At 35.8% G+C, this 21719-nt stretch overlaps 1 protein-coding gene across 1 annotated transcript; it reads right to left on the reverse strand.

Moving 5' to 3' along the window:
- Positions 1-2557: 2557 nt before the first annotated feature.
- Cog8 (conserved oligomeric Golgi complex subunit 8) lies at positions 2558-21196 on the reverse strand. The gene is made up of 9 exons (XM_083123261.1): positions 20996-21196; positions 18654-18725; positions 16560-16684; positions 15046-15321; positions 14500-14713; positions 11960-12123; positions 8703-8984; positions 6679-7023; positions 2558-3329 (listed from the first exon to the last, which is right to left on the reverse strand). Exons 1-9 carry the CDS (start codon positions 21048-21050, stop codon positions 2991-2993), a joined length of 1872 nt encoding a protein of 623 aa, XP_082979387.1. The 5' UTR covers positions 21051-21196; the 3' UTR covers positions 2558-2990.
- Positions 21197-21719: the final 523 nt, after the last annotated feature.

Here is a 21719-nt window from a genome sequence, read left to right on the forward strand (position 1 = left end):
TTGCCCACACATATGCAAGATGGAATCAAAAATAATGAATCTGATGAATCACCTAATTGATAAGCATAGAATGTTTCACCTTCAACTTTATTACTCTCTCTACTACTACCTTGCGTAACCTTAATTATTTCGTCAGTACTAACTGAAAGACTGCTAACCTTTATCTAAGTTCACAGTTCCGTGGACCAGACAATGGGTTCCTTTCAGCTAAATATATGACTTTGTGTTTTCAAAAACTTTGTTGGAAGGTGACTTAATGTTTAAGAAGGCTAATCGGGAATGAATTAAAGCGTAGAGTGGAATTTGAACCACCGTGTAATGCTTCCACCGAGGATCAAACCAAAGACCTTTAATTACAATGCAACAGGGTTGCCACCACATAATCTGGGAGGCTCCTGTTCCATTCTCGGGTGATATTTTAGCAACTTATAATTTAATACACCTTTGCATTACAGAGTTGATTATACCTATTATGTATAGCAGAGTGCTTATGATTTTAATAAGTGAACATAAGACTTACATTTTTCCTAAACAAATTTTAAGTGCTGATAATGAAACATATGTCTAATATTTTATTTTGTTATAAATGTATTGATTTAAATGCTGGCACGTCATATAATATGTAATTTGAGCAATAGTTACATAAATTACAATCAAAATTCATGTTTAATGTTGAAAAATGACGTAAAATACTAATGCCTATTTTTGAAAAAGATATGAATATACATTGAATATCCAACATTGAATTATCCTTAGTTATAGAAAAAAATTATGTGCATGAATATATATCTAGTGCTGGGCATTATGGATATCCAATGCAGGTCCTTGGAGATTTGTGTTGCATGTTCAAGTTTTGTAGTTTGAACCTCTAGTGGGAACATCTACGAATACTGTAACGTAAAATTGTACCCTTCAGTTCAAGATGATATGACTACATAGTACAAGACACAAAAAGTATTCTAATACACAATGGTAATGATTTGAAGATTTTAACTTCGAGAGTTTTAAAGATATTCATGTGGTTCACAACTTTTGACTCACCCTGTATCTACATGGAGTACATAGTTTCATATTTATTATGCATTTTTAATAAGTCTACATTTCAAATGTATTTATAGTTGTCTTTAGTCTTGCAGTTTCTTCATTTCCCAGTTCTACACCTGCTTCATTTAATATAGTGAAGTGGCTATTTTCGGGTAAATTTAGTATTAAATATTTTTCTTATTCGGAAAAACACCTTCACCAAATTTTAATATTACGTTCCGCCTGAGGTGTTCTCACTGTGGTGCAAATTTCAGATTTTTTCTCCATCCCCTATTTGGGGATACAGAGGGTCAAACTTTTAATTTTTTTCAAAATTTTCATTTTTTGGGAGCTTATAGAATTAAAGGGGGCCCAGGCACCTCACAGTAAATATAAGAAATATGGTTAAGGTGTTTTGCCCCCGTCATGGTTATTTTGTGTCTCAAAGATGAGAAATTATGAAAAAAATTCTGTTGGATATATTGTAGTATAGCATGGAAACTACTAATCTGCTAATAAATGTTCTTGGAGTCAAATTACATCTTTCGGCAGTTGAATGGTTGGTTAGTGCTTTTGACTTTTGGTGCAATTGGTCCTGGGTTCCATACTGTTGAGAGCTTCAAAATTTAGTGTTGACCTTGATAAGTGAGGATAGTTGGGGAGCTAATTGCAAAGAAGTAGCAGACTCCAGTCTCCAAAACCAATAAACAGCAGTGATGAGACTTGATTGCGAAAAAAAAATTGTTACTTGCTCTTGATTGAAATACCACTTATGATGATATAGAATCAGAAACTCAGTGTTTGTTATCAGGGGTAGACATAACTAAAAATAATTCAGGTGCCAGCCCCTTTTTCTCAAGAGACAGCCTTTAGTTTTTGCAAATATTGGACACTGGGACAAATTATACTATGCTAGGACAGTCCCAGAAAATTTGGGACTGTAACTGTACTGTAACTTCAAACTGTGGTGCTGTTTGAATCTCTTTTTGTGCAGTGACATATTCTCTCATGTTGCCTGGTTTACTGCCGGTAAACCAATTTTGTATATGTATAGAAATTGCCGGTAAATGTGAAGTTGTCAGACTGATGTTTTTGTTATACATTGGTGTTTTATTTCTATTATATCTAATTAATATACAGAATAAATAAGAATTGTTGGGGTAAACCAGGTCAAATTTTCAGAATACGTTACTGTTTTTGTGAGATAGCAGCCAACACTTTCAGCCAGTCAGTTTAGTGAGGAATGTGTGACAAAAGCCTCCAGAATTTCAGAAAGGTCCAGCTGCTCTTTCTAAATTATGCACACTTCCACTACAGGACTACTATTAGTATCTAACACTGCAGGCAAGAGGGTTTGCTTAGTGCGAAAAAAACAAAAAAAACTCTTCTTACATTGTCCTGAGGACAGTCACTGGGACTGATCTAATAAGGGGACTTTATTCCCAACACTCCGCACTGATTTCACCATGATCAGTTTCTGGTGATAGGAAGAAATTAAAAAAAACAGGTGTTACAAAAGAATTATATTCACCAATCTTGTACTGTACTGTTACACTTTGAATAAAGCTGATGGGAACACTCAAAATTTCACGTACCAATCTAGGTTGGGAACAAAATTAACATTTCTGAAGTTTTATCAAATGGAAATGGTCATCTACAATTATAGTAACTTATTATACCAAAATGTAAAAGTTTGTTTAAAGTCCACTTTATATTCAGATAGGCTAATCAGAACTGGACTTAGAGTTCAAAATTGTGCCTCCACTAAATTGAACCCAGGATCCTTAATTACATGGCAACAGCATTACCACTACATTATCGGGAAGGCACTTTAATTTATTATGAGAAATAAGCTCACATAATCTATATTTATTTTGTACATTACGTAAATAAATAGAATTGGAATTTACAAAATGTACACACACATATATATTCCCCAATATCAGCACTAATGAAGAGATCAGTTCTCAAGATTCTGCAATAGCAGCATCCTCAGTTTTCTCATTTACACTGGTAACAGATTCTGTCCCTTGTTCAACATCACTAACTATTTCTTCTTGATCTCTATGCTCTGGTTGAAGCTGATGATTGTCTGCCAGAATTTTTGACTCTGCTTGAACTAACAGTACATCTTCCTTACTTTTGCTGTTCTTCTGTTCAGGTGGCATAATTGCTACAGGCTCCTTCGAACTTGCATTTGATGCATTAACAGGAGTGACTGGATTTAATGATAGGGGTGTTATTTTCTGCGGAAGTAAATGCTTGATTGGATCAAGTATCACATTTGCATCCAGGTATGCCAAGCCCTGTTAAATGAAAATGGAATAATATTATTATCACAAACTTGTACAATGTGAATGTTAAGAAACTTGTTACGTCGCATGACTTAACAATCATGTCTGATTTGCCTTGGAGCCAGTAAAATAAAAAAAATAAAAAACACAGTACACAAAGAAATAACAGGGTTATCATTTGGGACAAGATTGTAAAGGTTATAAGAAGGAAGTCTGCTGGATGTTTTGTTGATTTGACCAAAGCATGGTGCAGAAAAAATTTTAGGATTTGTAGCTTCTGAAAGCCCAGAATGAAGTGTTTTTTTTTTGTGCTGTGTTTTTTAATTTACCAACTCCAAGGAAGTCAGACATGCTTGGCCTCTTTCATACAATGAATTACAATGAAAGATATGTCGAAGGCAGCAATGTATGATTATTATTAGTATACAGATTTGTACTACTATATTAATGGTAAAATTGCTGAAGGCATAGAAATTTTGTCTACCCCACTCTTTCCTGCATGTGGATACTGGATTATAACCAAACTCAATCAAACTTCTTACATAACCAATACAGTGGAACCTCGATTTTACAATTATCAGGGGACCAAGCAGAAAAAACTTAAAATTCGGGAAAATGTAAAATCCAGGAAAATAAAATCGGGGTTCCACTGTACTTATCTCAAATGTTGAAAAACTCATTCACAACATTTTGCTTGCATACTACTAACAAAGAATTTGTATTTTTCTTATTTGACATCACTTTTCACACTTCACTCACAAAAACATCCATGTCAGAACTCATAGCTGGGACTATCGATGACGAAATTGAGTCCAACAAACACTTATTGTGCTTAACCACTTTTTTGCTGTTTGTAGGGTGGAGCTGATAGCCCTTTGAACTGATGCTGAGACTTATGCCAGATACTCCTACCAATTTCCAATAATTCAGACACTGATGCTTGAAAATTGTAAAGATTAAAAGTTGTTCAAAATATTGAGTTGGTGCGAATGAAATGTCCGGCCCAGGTGCGTCATTGCCAAAGGCCAAAGAAATCAAAACTACAATAGCTGGTCAATCAAAATAGTCACCGTCTGCAGCCACACACTTTTCTCATTGCTCAGCCAACAATTGGATTCCATGGCGAAAGAAGTCTGGAGTCTGCGACGCAAAGATCTCCTCAACGGCATGTTGCACCGCCCGATCATCAGCGAAGGTCTTCCCTGTCAGGAAGTGATCGAGATGCTGGAATAGATGGTAGTCAGTGGAAGAGAGGTCGGGAGAATATGCTGGATGAGAAATCGTTTCGTATTGCAACTCATGGAGAGCCTGTACCATCCTTTGCACGACATGTGGGCGAGCATTGTCGTGCAACACGAGGACACCATGTCTGTGGACCATTGCTGGATGCTTGCGGAGAAATTTGCATTGCATTTCATGGAGTTCAGCACTGTAACGATCTGCATTGATGGTTTCAACTCGCCTGAGAAAGACATGATGGATCACACCCACCATAGACCACCATACCAGCAACAACACCTTCCGTGGGTGGAGAGGCGGTTTTGGAAACCACCCTGAAAGTTGATCACGATCCAACCATTGTCCTGATCGTTTACGATTGTCATAGCAGATCCATTTTTCATCTGAAGTGACAATCCGATGCAGGAAACCATCCTGGTTATTCCTTACACTCAGAGAACTGCACATCTTCAGATGGCGAGTCTTGTTGACCGGTGTCAAATCATGTGGTACCCATGAGTCCAACTTTTTCACTTAACCGATCGCACGGAGCCACCGAACGACAGTGGTATGGTGTATGCCTAACTCGTCTGCAATGGCACGAACACTTTTCCGAGGGTCCGCTTCCACGACGTTCCTGAGGAGCTCATCCGAACATGATGTTGGTCGATGGCCACTGGGTTCATTTTGCAATGCTGTGTCACCGGAACGAAATTTGACAAACCAGCGGCGAATGGTGCGTTCATTTACCATTTCTGGCCCAAATGCACTGTTAGTGTTTTTGGCAGCTTGCTGAGCAGAATGTCCCAGTTTGAATTCGTGGCAATTGTGTGTTCTCCATGGTGCACTTTCAGACCACCCTGTTCAGCAACACACTGCCTCCTGACTGTCTGGGTCTCCAGCCTGTTTGCTGGACGTATACAGAGTTTATGACGTTAGACCCATGACCTCAGTCAATCCCTGTGTTGTGTTGTTGAGGTGAGTTTTTCACCAGACGTCAAAGCGGACATTTCATTCGCACCAACCCAATATTAATACATAAGTATTCCACTGTAATCATATGCATCCATTTACAGCAAATTTTTGCTTTCAAATATTTGAGAATTACATCATAATATTAAAATAAGTGCCATTTAATTACAAGGTACATTTTTCATGTAATACTGATGCAAAATCAATGAAAACTTTGAATTTTGCATAATTTCCAATATAATTAAGAGCTGATGCTGCAAAGTTGTGTGGCTTTTTCTTTTTGCGGACACTGCAAAATATTGTAATGCCCGGAAAGTATTGGTGGGTGCGTACCTCTGAATCTCTGAATAAATTCAAATCAATACTTTCAGATACCGTTACCACTGGAATTGGCCAATACCGCTACATTGCTTCAATGATTATAATGCTGGTTTACCTTATTGAGGTATTTTTGTTAGTACAATTCTACAATTCACAATGAAGGTTGACCTGTTAGCAGTGTTAGCTCAGTCTATTTTTAAAAAAATGCATGTTCAAAGTACATCCTTTTGCAATTTTAAGTGAATATTTTACCAGTTTTTTAGTACACATTTCTGTGAACAGTATCACGAAGTTTAATTTCTATGCAAGTACTCAGTACCAGTACAATCTCATTTAGGTAAATCTAGTGATGTGACAAAGCTAAAAATTTACCGATGCCGATGTACTCACCGATAATTTTTGGAACCAATACCGATGCTGATATATATAACCGATTCCGATACATAAGATTATTCAACAGAAATGGATGTTATTTTCAGCATGACAAAAATAAATTTGTTATGCACATTTCTATTGCATATTAAATTTATGTATATACATATATATTCTCAGATTTAACCTTAGTACACAAGCAGTTCTTTGAAATGCAAAATGAATTCTTGTTCTTAATATTGTAAATTTAATGCTGGTAGGTTGAACTTCAGAAACACAAGTTTTTGAAGCACTTCTGAAAGTAACCGTGATGAAGATCCATAACCTAATTTTCAATAAATCTTACAAAATTAAAATATAAACCTTATTAGAAGGTAAAACTCTAATATTATCAGTACTGATTTAAATATTGGATTTTTGCTGATGCCAAAATATCGATTTCGGTATTCCCTACGTCAATCCCTAAAATGAGACTTACTTCATTTTGTACTTCTTGCACACCAATGCCCAGGTGTAAAGCTATATTGGTTGGAGGGAATACAGCGTGAAGACACTTCTGGAGATAGCCAATCAAATCCTTAGCAAAGAAGTTGCAAAATCTACTGAATTTCTCCTTTTCTGCTTCTGTAAAAGCTTGCTGCTCTTGCCTATAGAAATTAAGGATGCACTTGGATGCCGAACACAGTGAATCTTGCAGCATGAGAGTACTGCTGTCTGCCACAGCAATCGGAGCACAAAATCTTAGCTCATTGAAAGCTGTCAGGATGCCATTGCAGTACACAGCAAGAGGGTAAAACTCCAGAAGGCACTCTGGAGGGTGTTCCTGGAAAATATAAATAGTTTGTTACATTATGGAGTTAAAAATTTGGCCTAGTTACAATAGGTATCTAGGTGGAGTGATAACCATAATGTGCTATAAAGCCAAATGTTTCAGGCTTGAACCCTGGGTAAGGCATGCGGTATCATTGTGCTTCACCCATCATCCATTTCATAAGTTCAACATTCATACTCATCGTTGCAGTTAATTCAAGATGTTGAAAAAAAAATACATGAAACAGAAAGAAAGAAAGAAAGAGAACTTCAATTCATAGCACAAATGAATGGGTGAAAGAAAGAAGGAACAGATTTCGTAGAGTGTAATTAATTTTTGGGAAATCAAGGAAATAGTTCTGGGGGCTCAAAATACTGTATTAATTAAAAAAAAACAACTTTCCATTGGGAAATTATAATACAAAGCTCTGACAATAACTCTAAAGCAATACTTTTTGTAAATTGTTAATATGTAAATAGACACAGTTACAAAGTCATTCTGGAATGTTTTCCTTTTGTTTCTCACTTGAACGTAGCAAGAAATAAATGCAATTGTTTAAAATTACAGATCAGTTATTAGTTGATATAACATTACTATGAATGCAAGGTAAGTGTTCTGACCCAAAAAATATTTACATTAACAATTATCAATAATAAATTTTAAGTAACACATTTTCTTCAAATAGGGGTGAACCTGCAACATACACATTACATACAACAGTATCCTCTGTACAGCACTGCTAGTCACTATCAGAATGTTCATCATATGCAGACTGCATGGATGTAGGCCATGATAAAATGCTCTCATACAACTCTTTACAGTCGTCTGGTACATAATGCACAATTTTAGCCAGGTCCTCAATTTTTTTTAACTGTTTATTGAAACTTTCCCACCATAAACGTTAGTAGTAGGAAGCACAATCTCACCACCTTTGTAGAGCTTGAATGCTTCACTCCTAAGTCCTAATAAAGTTTATAGGCTCGTGTGCTGTCACATATCATTTTTCTCTTCTTTCTTCTTCTTTGTACATGAGATGCCTGTACTTGCTAATTTGAAACACTTCTCTGCTTTGCCAGCTTTTAGTGACCTTCTTAAACAGCGTTGGCCACCATTGCTTAAAGTTGATTTATTTGTTGATTTTTAACACTTTTTGCTTCAAATGTTGGCTGCTTCTTGCTGGTGCTGAGAGCTAAAAGGCAAACATTCCAGGGATGTTTTCCTTCTTCCCCTCAATGATATTTCCTACTAACTACTACTACGTGGTGAGAGGGAGAATATTTGCTTTCTGTGTCAGTTTGATGCAGCTTAACTAAAGCAATAAAATGGCTATCTCAGTTCAAAATTACCAAGAAGTGGAATCTTTACCTTCTTTCTCTTGCCCATTCAAATACAGTTGAATTATTTTTCTTATACAATGTAATAATTTTGTTTCTTTTGAGAAAAATACTTTATTGGTGAATAAAGTGATTTTTTGCTAAAGACACACTTTACTATTATATATTTGTATAAAAAGAGAAAGAATCCCGCACTTATGCATTTATCACCCTCTCAAAAAAAAAAAAAGAGAGAGAGAGAGAATATCATTGAAAATACATGTATTTTGTTTACACCGGACTTCAGCAATGGATAGATAGTTAGTATCTCCCTTACAACAAATAGTTTACTTTGCACAGTGAATATTGCACACATACCTGTTTTGAACTTGTACTCGATGACCTGCTCATTGAAGGCTGGGATTTTGCCAACAGAAAGTTTTCCATGTCTGCCTCGAACTTCTTTGTTGCCTTCTGGATCCCTTGCTTGAAGCTTTGAGACACAATCCTAACAAACACAGGTGCCAGGAGACCTCGGAAATCTGCACCCACGCGGCTGAAGGAGAGTCCAAAGTACATGCACCGTCCAATCAGAGATGCCAGGGAACTTCCAACGCCTCTGTTCAGGTCTTGTTCAAGTGTAGCAAGAAACTGGGCTACCTGAGGGTAAAATTGCTTTTTAAATTTCCATTTTGTAAATAATAATAATACAGTATGACATTAAAAGACTCCGGCAACATTCTTGTTAAAAAACCACACAAAACACATAAACAGCATGATATGAAACATTTTAAAAGTTTTTCCACTGTGTTATACCATTCCTCAGCCATCAATTGGAACAACCAGGAACTTACCAACACTGCCAGACTGCAGTGACATCTTCTGGCAGACAGCAAGTAGCATCATCTGAACCTCGACCATGTAATCTTTACCGTCTCTAGATCAGCCATCATGATGACTCAGAGATGGAGTCTTGTATTGTGCTGTTTTTTTTTTTTTTTTAACAATGATACAGAGTACTTGTTGCACAACACAAAACTGACTTTATAGCATATACGAGGCGTATTTTTTAAGTAAGTACCATTTTGATATGTACAAAATACAAGTAAACTTTTTGTAACAATGGCGTCTGTGGCTTGCCAACAGATGTAGGTACACAGTGCGCATGCACGGGACACCGACTGCATCGCTGCAGCGGTGGAATTTCAAAACGGTACTTACTTTAAAAATACGCCTCGTACAAAGACGTAAGTGGTGAAATTTGATGGTAGGAGAACCCGAGCCTGAACCCAAGCTTAGCTTGGTAAGGAAGTGGTAGTTCATTGGCATGGTTCAATCCTTGGTTGAGATTCAAATTTCCACTAACTCTTCAATAACTTATAGTACCTAAAGAAAGGGGTTTTCACGTTGCATGTAACATACATAACTAGTAACTAGGGCCCGGGACTTTATGTTATAACATATTTTTCATTTGGCTTTGGATCTAATATTGGGGTGAGATCCTTACATATCTGATGAACATCAGCCAAAATAGACAAACTTGACAAAGCATATTTTGACATATTTCACCAATTTTGCATTTTTACAACATATTTCTTCAATTTTGTTGTAATAAGACATATTTCTGTATAATTTCGTAATTCTCTTGCACATAATCGGTTATTTCATATATTTTTTTCTTCGTAGCTTTAGCACAACGGATAGTTCATATTGTCGATGGCAGGATATGGAAAGGCAGGAAGAAAGGTGCCGACTTTTCTTAGTACAGAACAATAATACCCCACTTTTTATATCCCGCCGACAATTGATAGCCATGCAAACATTATTGAGGAAAAATGTTCTCTTTCATTGTTGTACGGGAAGTAAAGAAGTTTCGTTCTCATTTCTTTGCCTTTTTCGCTTTTCACAAAAATCAGTCAAAAGTAAAAATAACATTTGGTACATTCAGCCCCTACTCTACTCTATCGGGTATAGGAGAAATTCAAGAGTACTGTTGTGCATATTTTTGGCTATACTGGGAATATTTCTGCATTTTTCTGATGTATTTGTAATTTTTCAAGACATATTTTCCAATTTATATGACATAATTACATACATATTTTACAGTTTTATAGGACATAAAGTCCCGGGCCTTACTAATAAGTATGAAGGCAGTCCCTCCCTCACCTACCTTCAATGCCCATAGGTCAGTGGTTCTCATATACAGGTGGTATTGCACTGCTGAGAGTTTTATCATCAGCTTGTGGTAGTTCGCAATAGCACAACAAGTTCCCAAGGAGATGGTGGCAGTGACCACCAAAATTTGTAAAAGAAATGAAGTTTCCCAGATAAGCAAGTACTTCCTTTTAGTGTATTTATGTGTTCCCACATTATGAAATAAAAAAAAAATGCAATGTGATCATTTCTCATTGTGATTTGAGACATGTTTCATTTTGTTGAATTAGTCAATTGTAGAGGACCACACTATCTGCTCCATGGTTAACCTAAAATGATCTAATCTACCCAACACTACGAAACCTAATCTTATCTATCCTTCAACAGATTGAAATGTGTCTCACATAACAACATAGCTGTAAAGGGATAGACTTTGAGTTTTTGATTTTAAGTCCACTTTATGCACACAAAGGCAAATCGAGACTACCTACTATTTAAAGTGGGACCCGAACCCCTATGTGCCTCTACCGATGAAGTCCACAGCTATAAAGGGAAATGGCCATGTACATTTTGTTACTTTAGAATGCTTGAATCTGTTGTGGTTAATTTCTTTTATGGATGTAAAAACACATTTCACATTCTAATAGGTTTGAATTAGGGCTGAGCTGATAACATATCAGTATCGGAAAGTATGGTTGGAATTTATTTACAGATACCAGCCGATACTTTCCATCATTTTGGTCTTTCATGGGGTCCGCAAAAATGCTGCACGGCACTTTTGTGGAGTCTACTTATCCTGGAAATTATGCAAAGTTCGAATTTACTATTCACTTTGCACCAATTTTGAGCTAAAAAAAACTGGATTTTGTGATTATGTAACATGTATTTTAATACTTTAAATCAAAATTCTTGGCAAATTAGTTGATTTGGAGTTTTAAGTCGACTTTATGCACAGATAGGGAGTGGACCCACAGTTTATAGTGAGATTCAAACCACTACGTGCCTCCACCGGGTATCAAACCCGGGATCCCTTGATTACGAGGCAACACTGCTACCACTGAACCATCGGGGAGGCCCAATCTTGGCAAATTGATGCTTACAATTAGAGTAGAATACTTACATACTAATATTGATCAAAATTTTGAACAGCTTTAAATTATTACAATTTTCAAGTATCGATATCGGTGGGAATCAGTGAGCGTATCGGTTCAAAGTGGTACAGATTCAGCCCTAGTTTCAATATGTTGGAACAGATTGTCGCCCTTTAAATATAGTTAGAATGAGGAATTCCATGCCCCCCCCCCCCTAAAGCTACAGTTTTTTTTTAAACTTAGTTCCTTATTGAATGTTTTCAATCTTTGAGCTTACCATATGCATTAACTACTGAGGTAAATATGTGATTTTTATGTTCTAAAGTCAACTGAACTATGAAATAGTATGCTGTGCTATTTCACAGTTCACTGCAAGTTTAGGTACATTACCTTTTCAGTGATCCATCCATAGAAAATTCCACTGTCGTTATTGTTTTGATCTTTGGATGGTGGAAGAATGGGGTCTTCATCACTGAAGATAGCTCTGTACTGAGTCACAATGTTAAATAAATGAACTCGTGTCAGCTCAACAGTGTTGCTTAAGTGCTGATATGCTGAAACAAATAAGAGGATCATTCACTAAAAGCTGTGCTGAATTGACTTTCCTAACTCACTAAGCTTAAGGCATATAAGGATGAAAAAATGAAACAGATCCCTATACCTGGTATATAAACCCAACAGAAGGTTAGGGACAATATACACACCAGTATTGGTGTATGCGTAGTGGCCTATCATAATACCAGTAAATATTGCACTGGGAGTGCAAACATCCTGACAATTGCAATTAACATTTTTACATTAACATTTAACATTAATGTATTTTGATTATCTCACATGTAAAATTTTAACTTGCTGCAACAATCAATTAAAAAAAATATAATACATGCCATGTGTTGTCAACATAATTAAGAAGACAATTAATAATTCCATGACATGCATTTCATTTTAGTTTCCTCAAATATATTTGCAATTACCTGATGATGGTACTAGATATTGCTGAAATTATCTAAGGAATGTGAAATGAAGTATGCACTGTGGAATTCTCCTTGTTCTTGCACTTGCATTTTGTTATTTTACATTGCCTTTCAGACACTTTTTGGGTAGGTTGGGGCTCAAACCTAACACTTAGTGGTGAGATCAGGAGATGATCACTCAGTGTGCTCATCCACTGAGGTCATAAATTTTTTGATATCAGCAGCGACAGCAAATGCTAAAAGTATCAACTTTAATATCATCTAGGTACCAGCCATAGGCTTAAAAATTTCAACAAATATTTGATTTTTTTTCACTGTAATGTTCTTGCTCTAAATAAACTAAAGTGTGCTAATTTGTTAACTTGCTACACCATGGGTATTGTAAAATCCCACATATTAAGACAAAGTGACTTAAATATAGTGTTATTTTAAATTAGTTACCTAGAAATAACATTTAATAACTTCAAACATAGTAGTCAGAAATTTATTTAACCCCTCAGACCAGGATTTAAGTATCACCTGCTGAACCTGAAGCTTTATTTAAATTACTCAGCTTTAGCATTTTCCGGTGATATCAAATTACTATATTTTAAAAACCAGAGAACATATTTAAATCAAATTTACAGTTATTTTCCTGTAGTTTACGGTTATTGCAAGCATAAGAAAACAGTTTTTTCTTTGTGACGTTTCAGGAGAACACACGCTCCTTTCATCAGACATTTATTTTCATTTTGACTAAAGATACAGTTATAACAATGGTTAGTAATTTTTAAACAAAAAGAATCTGTTATATAATGGATGTTGTCAATATTACATTGTTGTAATATAGCAACTTAACTGTGATGGCACGAACATGATTTGGACATTATAAATCTAAACCCAAGAACAGGTTTGTCAACTCATATCATCGAAGAGAAGCATTTGATTAAAAAGAGAAGGGTTTTAAAAAGATTAACGGGAAACACAGAGTTGAATGTCTGGGAAGCCTCGTTCATTGCAGAAGAACACTGGAATAAATTAAATAATGAAAATGGTAACATAGATCCAGTGTGGAGTTTTCTTTTTCACAAATGGAGTAAGCCACCATCTTTAAAATTTAATGTAACAGAAAACATCAAGAGACTTTGTGAAAACAATGATGAATTTGAATTACCTGATGATATTTGGGATTCATAATTTAAAAAAAAAAAAAAAAAAAAAAACTGCTTTTTTCACAGTTAAGTTGCTATATTACAACAATGTAACATTGACAACATCCATTATATAACAGATTCTTTTTGTTTAAAAATTACTAACCATTGTTATAACTGTATCTTTAGTCAAAATGAAAATAAATGTCTGATGAAAGGAGCGTGTGTTCTCCTGAAACGTCACAAAGAAAAAACTGTTTTCTTATGCTTGCAATAACCGTAAACTACAGGAAAATAATTCTATCATGCAAGCAATGCGTACATACAAGAAAAACTATAAATTTACAGTTACTCATCCATAATGTTTTCTACTTTGATTGGTGTCAATTTTCGTGATTTATGTATTTCCCATGTATTCATGATACATTTTTGTACATCACTATGATATTTGAAAGTAATTAACCTCCCACCACTGCCGGATCACTATGACAAACTGCCACAGAAATTCTCTGTTAATTTTTTCATCTTCAGCTTCATTATTTGCAAAGTGAATTAATTTTTCTTCTGCACTTTTGACACCATTGGAAGCAAATTCAAAATTACTAACACTACTGCCTTCCAAGAAGATTTGTTTCAGTTCCACATCACTTAGAGGTTGCAACATAGCAGCCATCGTTTGACTTGTGAAAACAATGTTGTGCAAATAGTTTTCTTACTTCTGTAATTTTGTGTACAAACATTAACTGTGTTAGTATATATTCAGTAAGTATGACCATTAGGTAACTAATTTAGAATAACCATGTATGTCAAGTATGCACATGCTTACCATCATCTTTTGGTATGGAGGCCAAGAGTTGCTGGAGCCACGAATCCCGTGCCTGCAGAAACTTCAACCTGAGCTCTGCTTCAGAGAACAACTCCATCCTTCGCAAATAACCAACAACTTGCAGGCACTGAGGCAGCTGAAGGTCTGTTCTCAGTTGGGCCAGTAACTGTTGCAGCATCAGCATCCATGCAGACTGTACATCCTGGACAATATTCTACAAAGAATAAAGAGGAGACAATTTTAGTAACATTTCTGACAAGTGAGTCAAATTGATGAAGGAATAACACACATGCCTTACGCAGGATTCAAACCTACAATCTTGGCTCCCAAGGAAACTAAACAATCCACTCTGCCACAGATGCTGGTCAGCCTCATAAAATATCTTTGCTTAATCACCTAATGGCAGCTAGTGTTACAGGTGTAATGTATTGGAAGAAAAAAAGGAACGAACATGCAATAAGAACATTCCTTTTTTGTAAGTGTTTATACAATAACTAAATTATGTTGGCACAATGTGTAAGCCATGCAGTAAAGAGTATTACTTACAGCTATAATAGGTATATTCCCATGCTTTCTCTCCAAACGCCTGACATATGCTGCCAATTCTAGCGCTTCCTCATAATAGCTATTTCTAATGCATGTATTCATCAGCTGTGGTAGCTCCAAGATTTCCAACAGCTGGGTGTTACGTGTGAGCGTTAGTGAATTCAGACGTCTGTGTGTGTTGATGTCACTTGAAGCTTTGCTGAACTCCTGACATTTCTTCGCAAATTCTGGAAGTTTCGTCACTAATGAATCCAAACACTGCTCCGAATTGTTGAACTAAAATGAAAAAAAAAAAAAACTACTAAAAACTATACTTTATTGATGAACAAGACATTCAAATTTCAATTAACCAGCATATAATCCAAATAATTCTGATGGCAGATATTTAAAATTTGGGGTGACAGATAAATAAGTATTATAAGATATCTGGATTTTTCACCCCTGGTGTGATTCAGTAAATCCACACCCTACCGCAATATGAGCTCATGTTCGGACAAATAATAACTTTCTTATGTATGAAATGCATTACAAATGTGCAGGAAATACAAGCTGTTTCATAAGTCTCTCTGGGATTTCAGAAGTTGGTAGATCAGGGGCCAACTCACCAACTGGGATGAAGGCATGTCAGTGAAAAGAGTAAGTATCAAAGTTTTTCAACTACCTTACAATTGTTCGATATGTCCTTCCTTGATGACTTGACAGAAAACAACCCTGTAATCTAGCTCCTGCCACACACATTCCAACATGTCACCATTGATGCATTCACAATTGTCGAAGCTCTGGTAGATGTCTTGGTGAAGGACGAATGTAAGCTTAATCTTTACCATAACACAGGGGGAAAACATGTACTGTTAAAACTGATGACTCTGTTTTTACAAATTACAACTTTCTGTTCACACAAATATTCCACGTTTGCACACTACTGCCTCCTAGTGGAGAAACTGGTAACTAAGCCATGGCATCTGTCACGAAACAAACTTGTACATTTCCTCTACCCATTGACATACTTTCATCTATTGTATGTAGGTTTGCTATTCAAAATCCTGGAGAGACTTATGAAACAGTGTATCTAGCACCATCTACTGAAAGCAATAACTACAATCATCAGCTTTCCCATCGCTGTTTGTGACATACTTACTGGCCTTTACCTATAGCTATGATTCTTGTCGGATATGATAAAAACACATAGCCAGAGCAATTGAGCTGAGTTAGTCTTGTGAAATGTATAGGAGGGACGATGTACAGTCAGGAGAAATTTGCCATTGTTATGGAATCCTTAAAACCCAACCTAAAATTGACCAGGTCATGGTCAAAATTAAAATGCAATATACGAGGCATAGTTGTTTTTCACGATATGCTGTAAGCCATAGGAATTTCAGCTTGTTTTGTGATGTGATAAGTCTCTAACAATAGCAATTTACTTCTGAGTGTACCATGAAAAATAACAGTCTAAAAGAAGAGATCCAGTATTAAACAGCACTGATAAAACTTAATATTAAGCATAATTTGTGTACCTGTTTAAATATTTCCCTGGAACATTCTGCTGTTTGAATGAACGTTTTGTAATTTGAAAATGCAAGTTCTTGTGTTCGTTCCAAAACAGCTGCCTTTTCCTCCGACAACCGCTCAGGCTCCCTGCCTAGAAAAAATAATTTGATCAAATTTTAAAGTATAATGAGCTAACTTGATGTATTAAAAATTATAAAAACAAATTACAAATCTTGACTCCTTGAATGTTGAGTTACTGCTTTTTGTTTTGATTCCATTGCAATTCTTGTAAATATTGCTAAAGTTTCAATTTCTGGAAGCATCTATTCTACTTCATATGAATTGTTCAGGTGATATCAACTAGATCAGGGGTTCTCAACCTTTTTGGGCCTGCACCCCCCCCCCTTTGCATCCTCAAATTAGTCCATGCCCCCTCCCTCTAGGCATAATGAATTATTGATGTACAAAACTGTGCTGTTAGGGTTAATAAATCTAACTCAAAGAATATTTTACAATGCTTTTATTATTACAGATAGTAAAAAATACTAATACTTGTTTTGTTGATAGAACATTTTCATTAATTAATAAAAGTGCTTAATAGGCCTACATTACAAAGCATTCTGCCCTCACTGCAGTTAAAATTTCAAGCTACATCATTTGGTTTTATTTCTTAAGAACACAATTAATGAGTGACAGAGAACTATTTGCAGAAGTTTCGTTTCTGAGACCTACACAAGGGGTTTGTGTTTGCCACAACTTTTTTGGAGGGTAATTCATGTACATATTTTCATTGCTCACCACGCCTCCCCATAAATTCTCAAATAAGAATGCAAAGACAAAATTCACACATGCTTTTATTGTGAAATAAATTTCTAAACATGCTATTTTTTAAAGACAAAAATCTATTGAAATCATGGTTTGAAATAAATTTCTAAACATGCTATTTTTTAAACACAAAAATCTATTGAAATCATGGTAACGAACTAATTAGCGATCTTTGGAATATATTCAGCACATTCATGAAATGTGCATGTGACCACAGATATTTTATAAGATAATTCTCAAACCATACTTGTATATTTCTTACTTTATAGTGCTTTACTGGGTCTTTTAGGCTTATTGCGATAATTAGTATGAATGATGATTGGATGAAATTGATGGAGTGGCATTCACAAAGTAACACTCATGTTCTTGCCAGGACTCAGACCTGGGACTGTCAGTGGTGAGGTCACAAGTTCTGCACTCAAGATGCTTTGCCACTGAGGTGACTGGTGTTATTGTTTGCTTCTTACCAAAATGCATATATATATTTGTGTGGAAACCACAAATAAATAAAAAAGTACATATTTAACAATGTGGGCATTCCAGCATTATATGCAACTGGATTAAAATATTCATAACGAACTGATTTCATAGAATTAGGAAGTATTTTGTGGTGTCTGCTAACAAATGAAAAAAAAAAACTTGAGTATGATGACATAGCCTGAATAGTGAAAATGTGTGATGCTTTAAAAATGTAGCAAAGTTCGACTTCATTTATCTGTGAAGTATATAACCTGCAGATGCTAATAATTTTTGTTGGTGAAATGTGCAAATTATATGCATTCATGAACATTTAAACCTTACAGCAATTAATAACAACAATAGCTTTCAGATTGGTTCATTTTGTAATTTACATGCAGCAGGACCACTTTTCATGGATACCATTGATAGAATTGATAAGTTTTTAGTACTCTACGAGTATTAGCAAAAGTTTCATACTGGTATATTTCACTAGGCCACTGTTCCAAACATTTAATGATTCTTTAAAGTTTTCATAGGAGTTTTATATATTTCAAAGAGATATGCATATTGGAGAATACATTGTGGTAGTAAATTCGAAGCCTGGAGAAACTAATGAATACAGTATTATTTACTGGAGATTTGACTTCTTGGTTTAAGACTGTTTTAGCCTGGATTACTATTTGAGACTCAAAGAGAGTTTCGTGTTTGAAACCAGAAATCATGTAATCAGCTGTTGGAAGCATTCAAGCTAAGAGCATAAAACCTGACCAACCTAATAATGGAATTAAACAATCAGAACTTGGACCCTTTACTATAAAACAGAAAAATATACTTACTTAAATTTTCGATGCCATATGATCCCAATTTTGACAGGTAGGAAGAAAAATCAGGATTATCTTTCCAGTCATCTGAAAGAAAAAAATCATCTATAATCCGATTTCTCTACTTGGAACAAAAATAATACAGTTAAGAATTAAGAAATTTTTGAAGTAAATCTTGAAGCCTTCCTGGCAACGAATGATGAAAAGATTCTCTCGGTGACCAGGTGAGTTGTGGAAAGGATTCCAAGCTCAACTTCAGATGAAAGTGATGTTGGTTCTCGAAAGCTTGTGCTTTATTTGGGTACCACTTTCATAGATCGGAGACACATTAAAATCGGATATTTTGTGTTTCGCATGGTTCGTACTCACCAATTGTGTATTGCGGAACATAGTTCAAGGTGCCATTATGCTTTTTACACGAAAACAAACACAATTTTTCACATAGAGAGTAATTTTTGTTATTCCATTTTTCACTTCCTTAACAACAATATGGCGGGCAAAACTTGACTACTGTAGGGGGTATGCAGTCTTTCCTACCTTTTTCACCGAAAAATACCTACTATTGTGTTCGTCACATGTGCAAATTGTACATTATGCACGGGTAGCTGACAGATAGCCCCCCCCACGAACCATTCCGATAAGGTTAGGTTAGGTTTGGTTCAGTTAGGCAAGCATAATTTTTAAAAAAAAGGGGTTGGAAACACTGACAGGGGGTTATGTCATCAAACGTACACAGCATCCGGTTCACGTAGGGAAAGCAATGGCAATTGTGCGTTGGTGAGATATTTCACTTGAAAAATACACGATTTCCCGGTCAAATAGATTCCATGATGAAAGAAAATACCTCGATGAACGTTGGAACCCTTAGAGAAACTGATTTCCGTAAGTAGTTTCTTCTGTAAAAATGAAGAAATGTGCCTCCGATGTATGAAACTGTTAGCCTTTATTTGTGCTTTTACAACAAATCTGTAAGTTTTAAAACCACCATGGACACTATTCAAAATTTTAGTCTAGGCACATGTTACTTGCATGTTATTTAACATGAAACAAGTGTTTTAAAAATGTAAGTCCAATTTGAAGATTAAAAGGTACCTTACACAAGCATCCACTCTTCTCATTGACAAGGCATTCTCTTTTCATAGAAGAAAGAAAAAGTATCGCAGAATAGTGGGTATGATTGTGAAAGTAAATTTGAAGCTTTTTAAAAGTAATTAGGACTGTTTGCAGTTCCGAAAAGTCTGACACACCAGAAGATTAAAAGGGACCTTATTCAAATATCTCCACTTACCATTGACAAGTTATTCAACATGCAACTGTCGACACGAAGCTTTATGGGGTGTCGTGCTTGAGAATAGCTCCAACATAATGAGATGTTGAAAGCATTTATTGAAATTATTGTAATGCTAACAGTCCTAAACCTTGCCTGCCTAACCTAACTGTGAACAATATTTAGGGGCATTATTTGAATCCTAAACCTGACTCACCTAACCTAACTACGAAACCCCTTCGCACCTCACACGTGTGACCTAGATGGTGGCAGCAGTCCGTAACCAAGACATGAGTAAACGGATGGCTGGTGGCATAGCCAAGTACAAATTCAACTAAAAATTTTAAATATCCAACCACCTCACAAGAGACATAAACTGACAGACCATGTATTCCTGCACAAGATGATTAATGGCACCATCAGAAGAGAACGCCTTCTGCAGGAAATTCCCTTTCGAGTGTCATCTCGCACAACAAGAAGCACTCAACTTTTCGCTTGTCAGAAGCCAAAGTTATGCCTCATACAGCGTTCCCTGCTCTACAGACTACCCAGCCAATGCAACAAGTTAACAGAACAAATAGACATTTTACCCATTTTTGGAAATCAGGCACGCTTCAAAAGGTTGTACATATTTTTTTTTTGTTTTTGTTGTTCTTTTTCTACTGTTTACATAAAATGGCCAACGCTGTATTTGGAACTCTTTGTTAAATAAATAAGAATCATATCGGAGTATATGGAAGGGGGGGAAAAAACATTCTGAAACAAACACACAGTATGTATCGATAAAACTCCGAAGTATGTTAACAGACATTAATAGAAATCAAACCACGGAGAAAATGTCCATGGGCCATGTACCATGATGACATCGGCATTAAATAATCGGAACTTGGGCCATCGAACCATGTAGAAAATGTTCATGTACCATGATGACATCGGCATTAAATAATCGGAACTTGGGCCATCGAACCATGTAAAAAATGTACATGTACCATGATGAGATTGAAATGAAACAATCGGAACTTGGGCCATAATGTGAACTAGAATAATATGTTATAAGCAGTTAGAATTAAAATTTCATTGTAATATTTACCTGGTACACCTGAAGGAAATACCAATTTCAGAACACTTTCAGTCTCAACAGCCATTTTTAACACACAAAATAGTATGTTTGATTGCAACAACAGTTAACTTGCATAAACTGTTTGAATATAAATCCATAAATGTGTGACTTTATAAGAAAAACTTTGCCGAGAGCCAGAATTGCCGTCAACACCGACGTCGTAGTCGTCGTGTACACAATTTGCAAGTGGTTTATTAATTGTCCCGCAAGATTAATAATGACATTTTCCCCCCGAAATATGTAAATGTTTACTTTATTGTAGAATTGAAGCGTAATAAAAAAGTATTCATGAGCACACGCTATCTAACTTAAATTTCAAAATAAATAATCTAAAGTAGAAGAAATATGATATAATAATTTTGTTGATATCAGTCCCATGCAGGATAAATTCAGATAGTCTAGGCAATACAGCGTACTCTTTACTTACGATTTGTCCCTTACAGAGACAAATGCCTTTCATATAGGGGTGTACGGGGTCCCGAAAAGTTGGGACCGGGATCGGGAAAAAAAAATCCAGTTCCGATCCAGACTTCGGCAATGAATTCCCGACTTTTCGGGATCCCGAGCAGCCGGAAAACACTGAATGGTCATTTTTAAAAGTCGTAAATTCTCGACGTTTTCTACATTGTAAATGTCTGGAACTAATCGAAAATTGTTCGTTTTGTACCAGAAATGCGAAAACAATCACTTGAAG

Source organism: Lepisma saccharinum, chromosome 5, assembly GCF_977018435.1.
Source record: "Lepisma saccharinum chromosome 5, izLepSacc3.1, whole genome shotgun sequence".
Lineage (NCBI taxonomy): Eukaryota > Metazoa > Arthropoda > Insecta > Zygentoma > Lepismatidae > Lepisma > Lepisma saccharinum.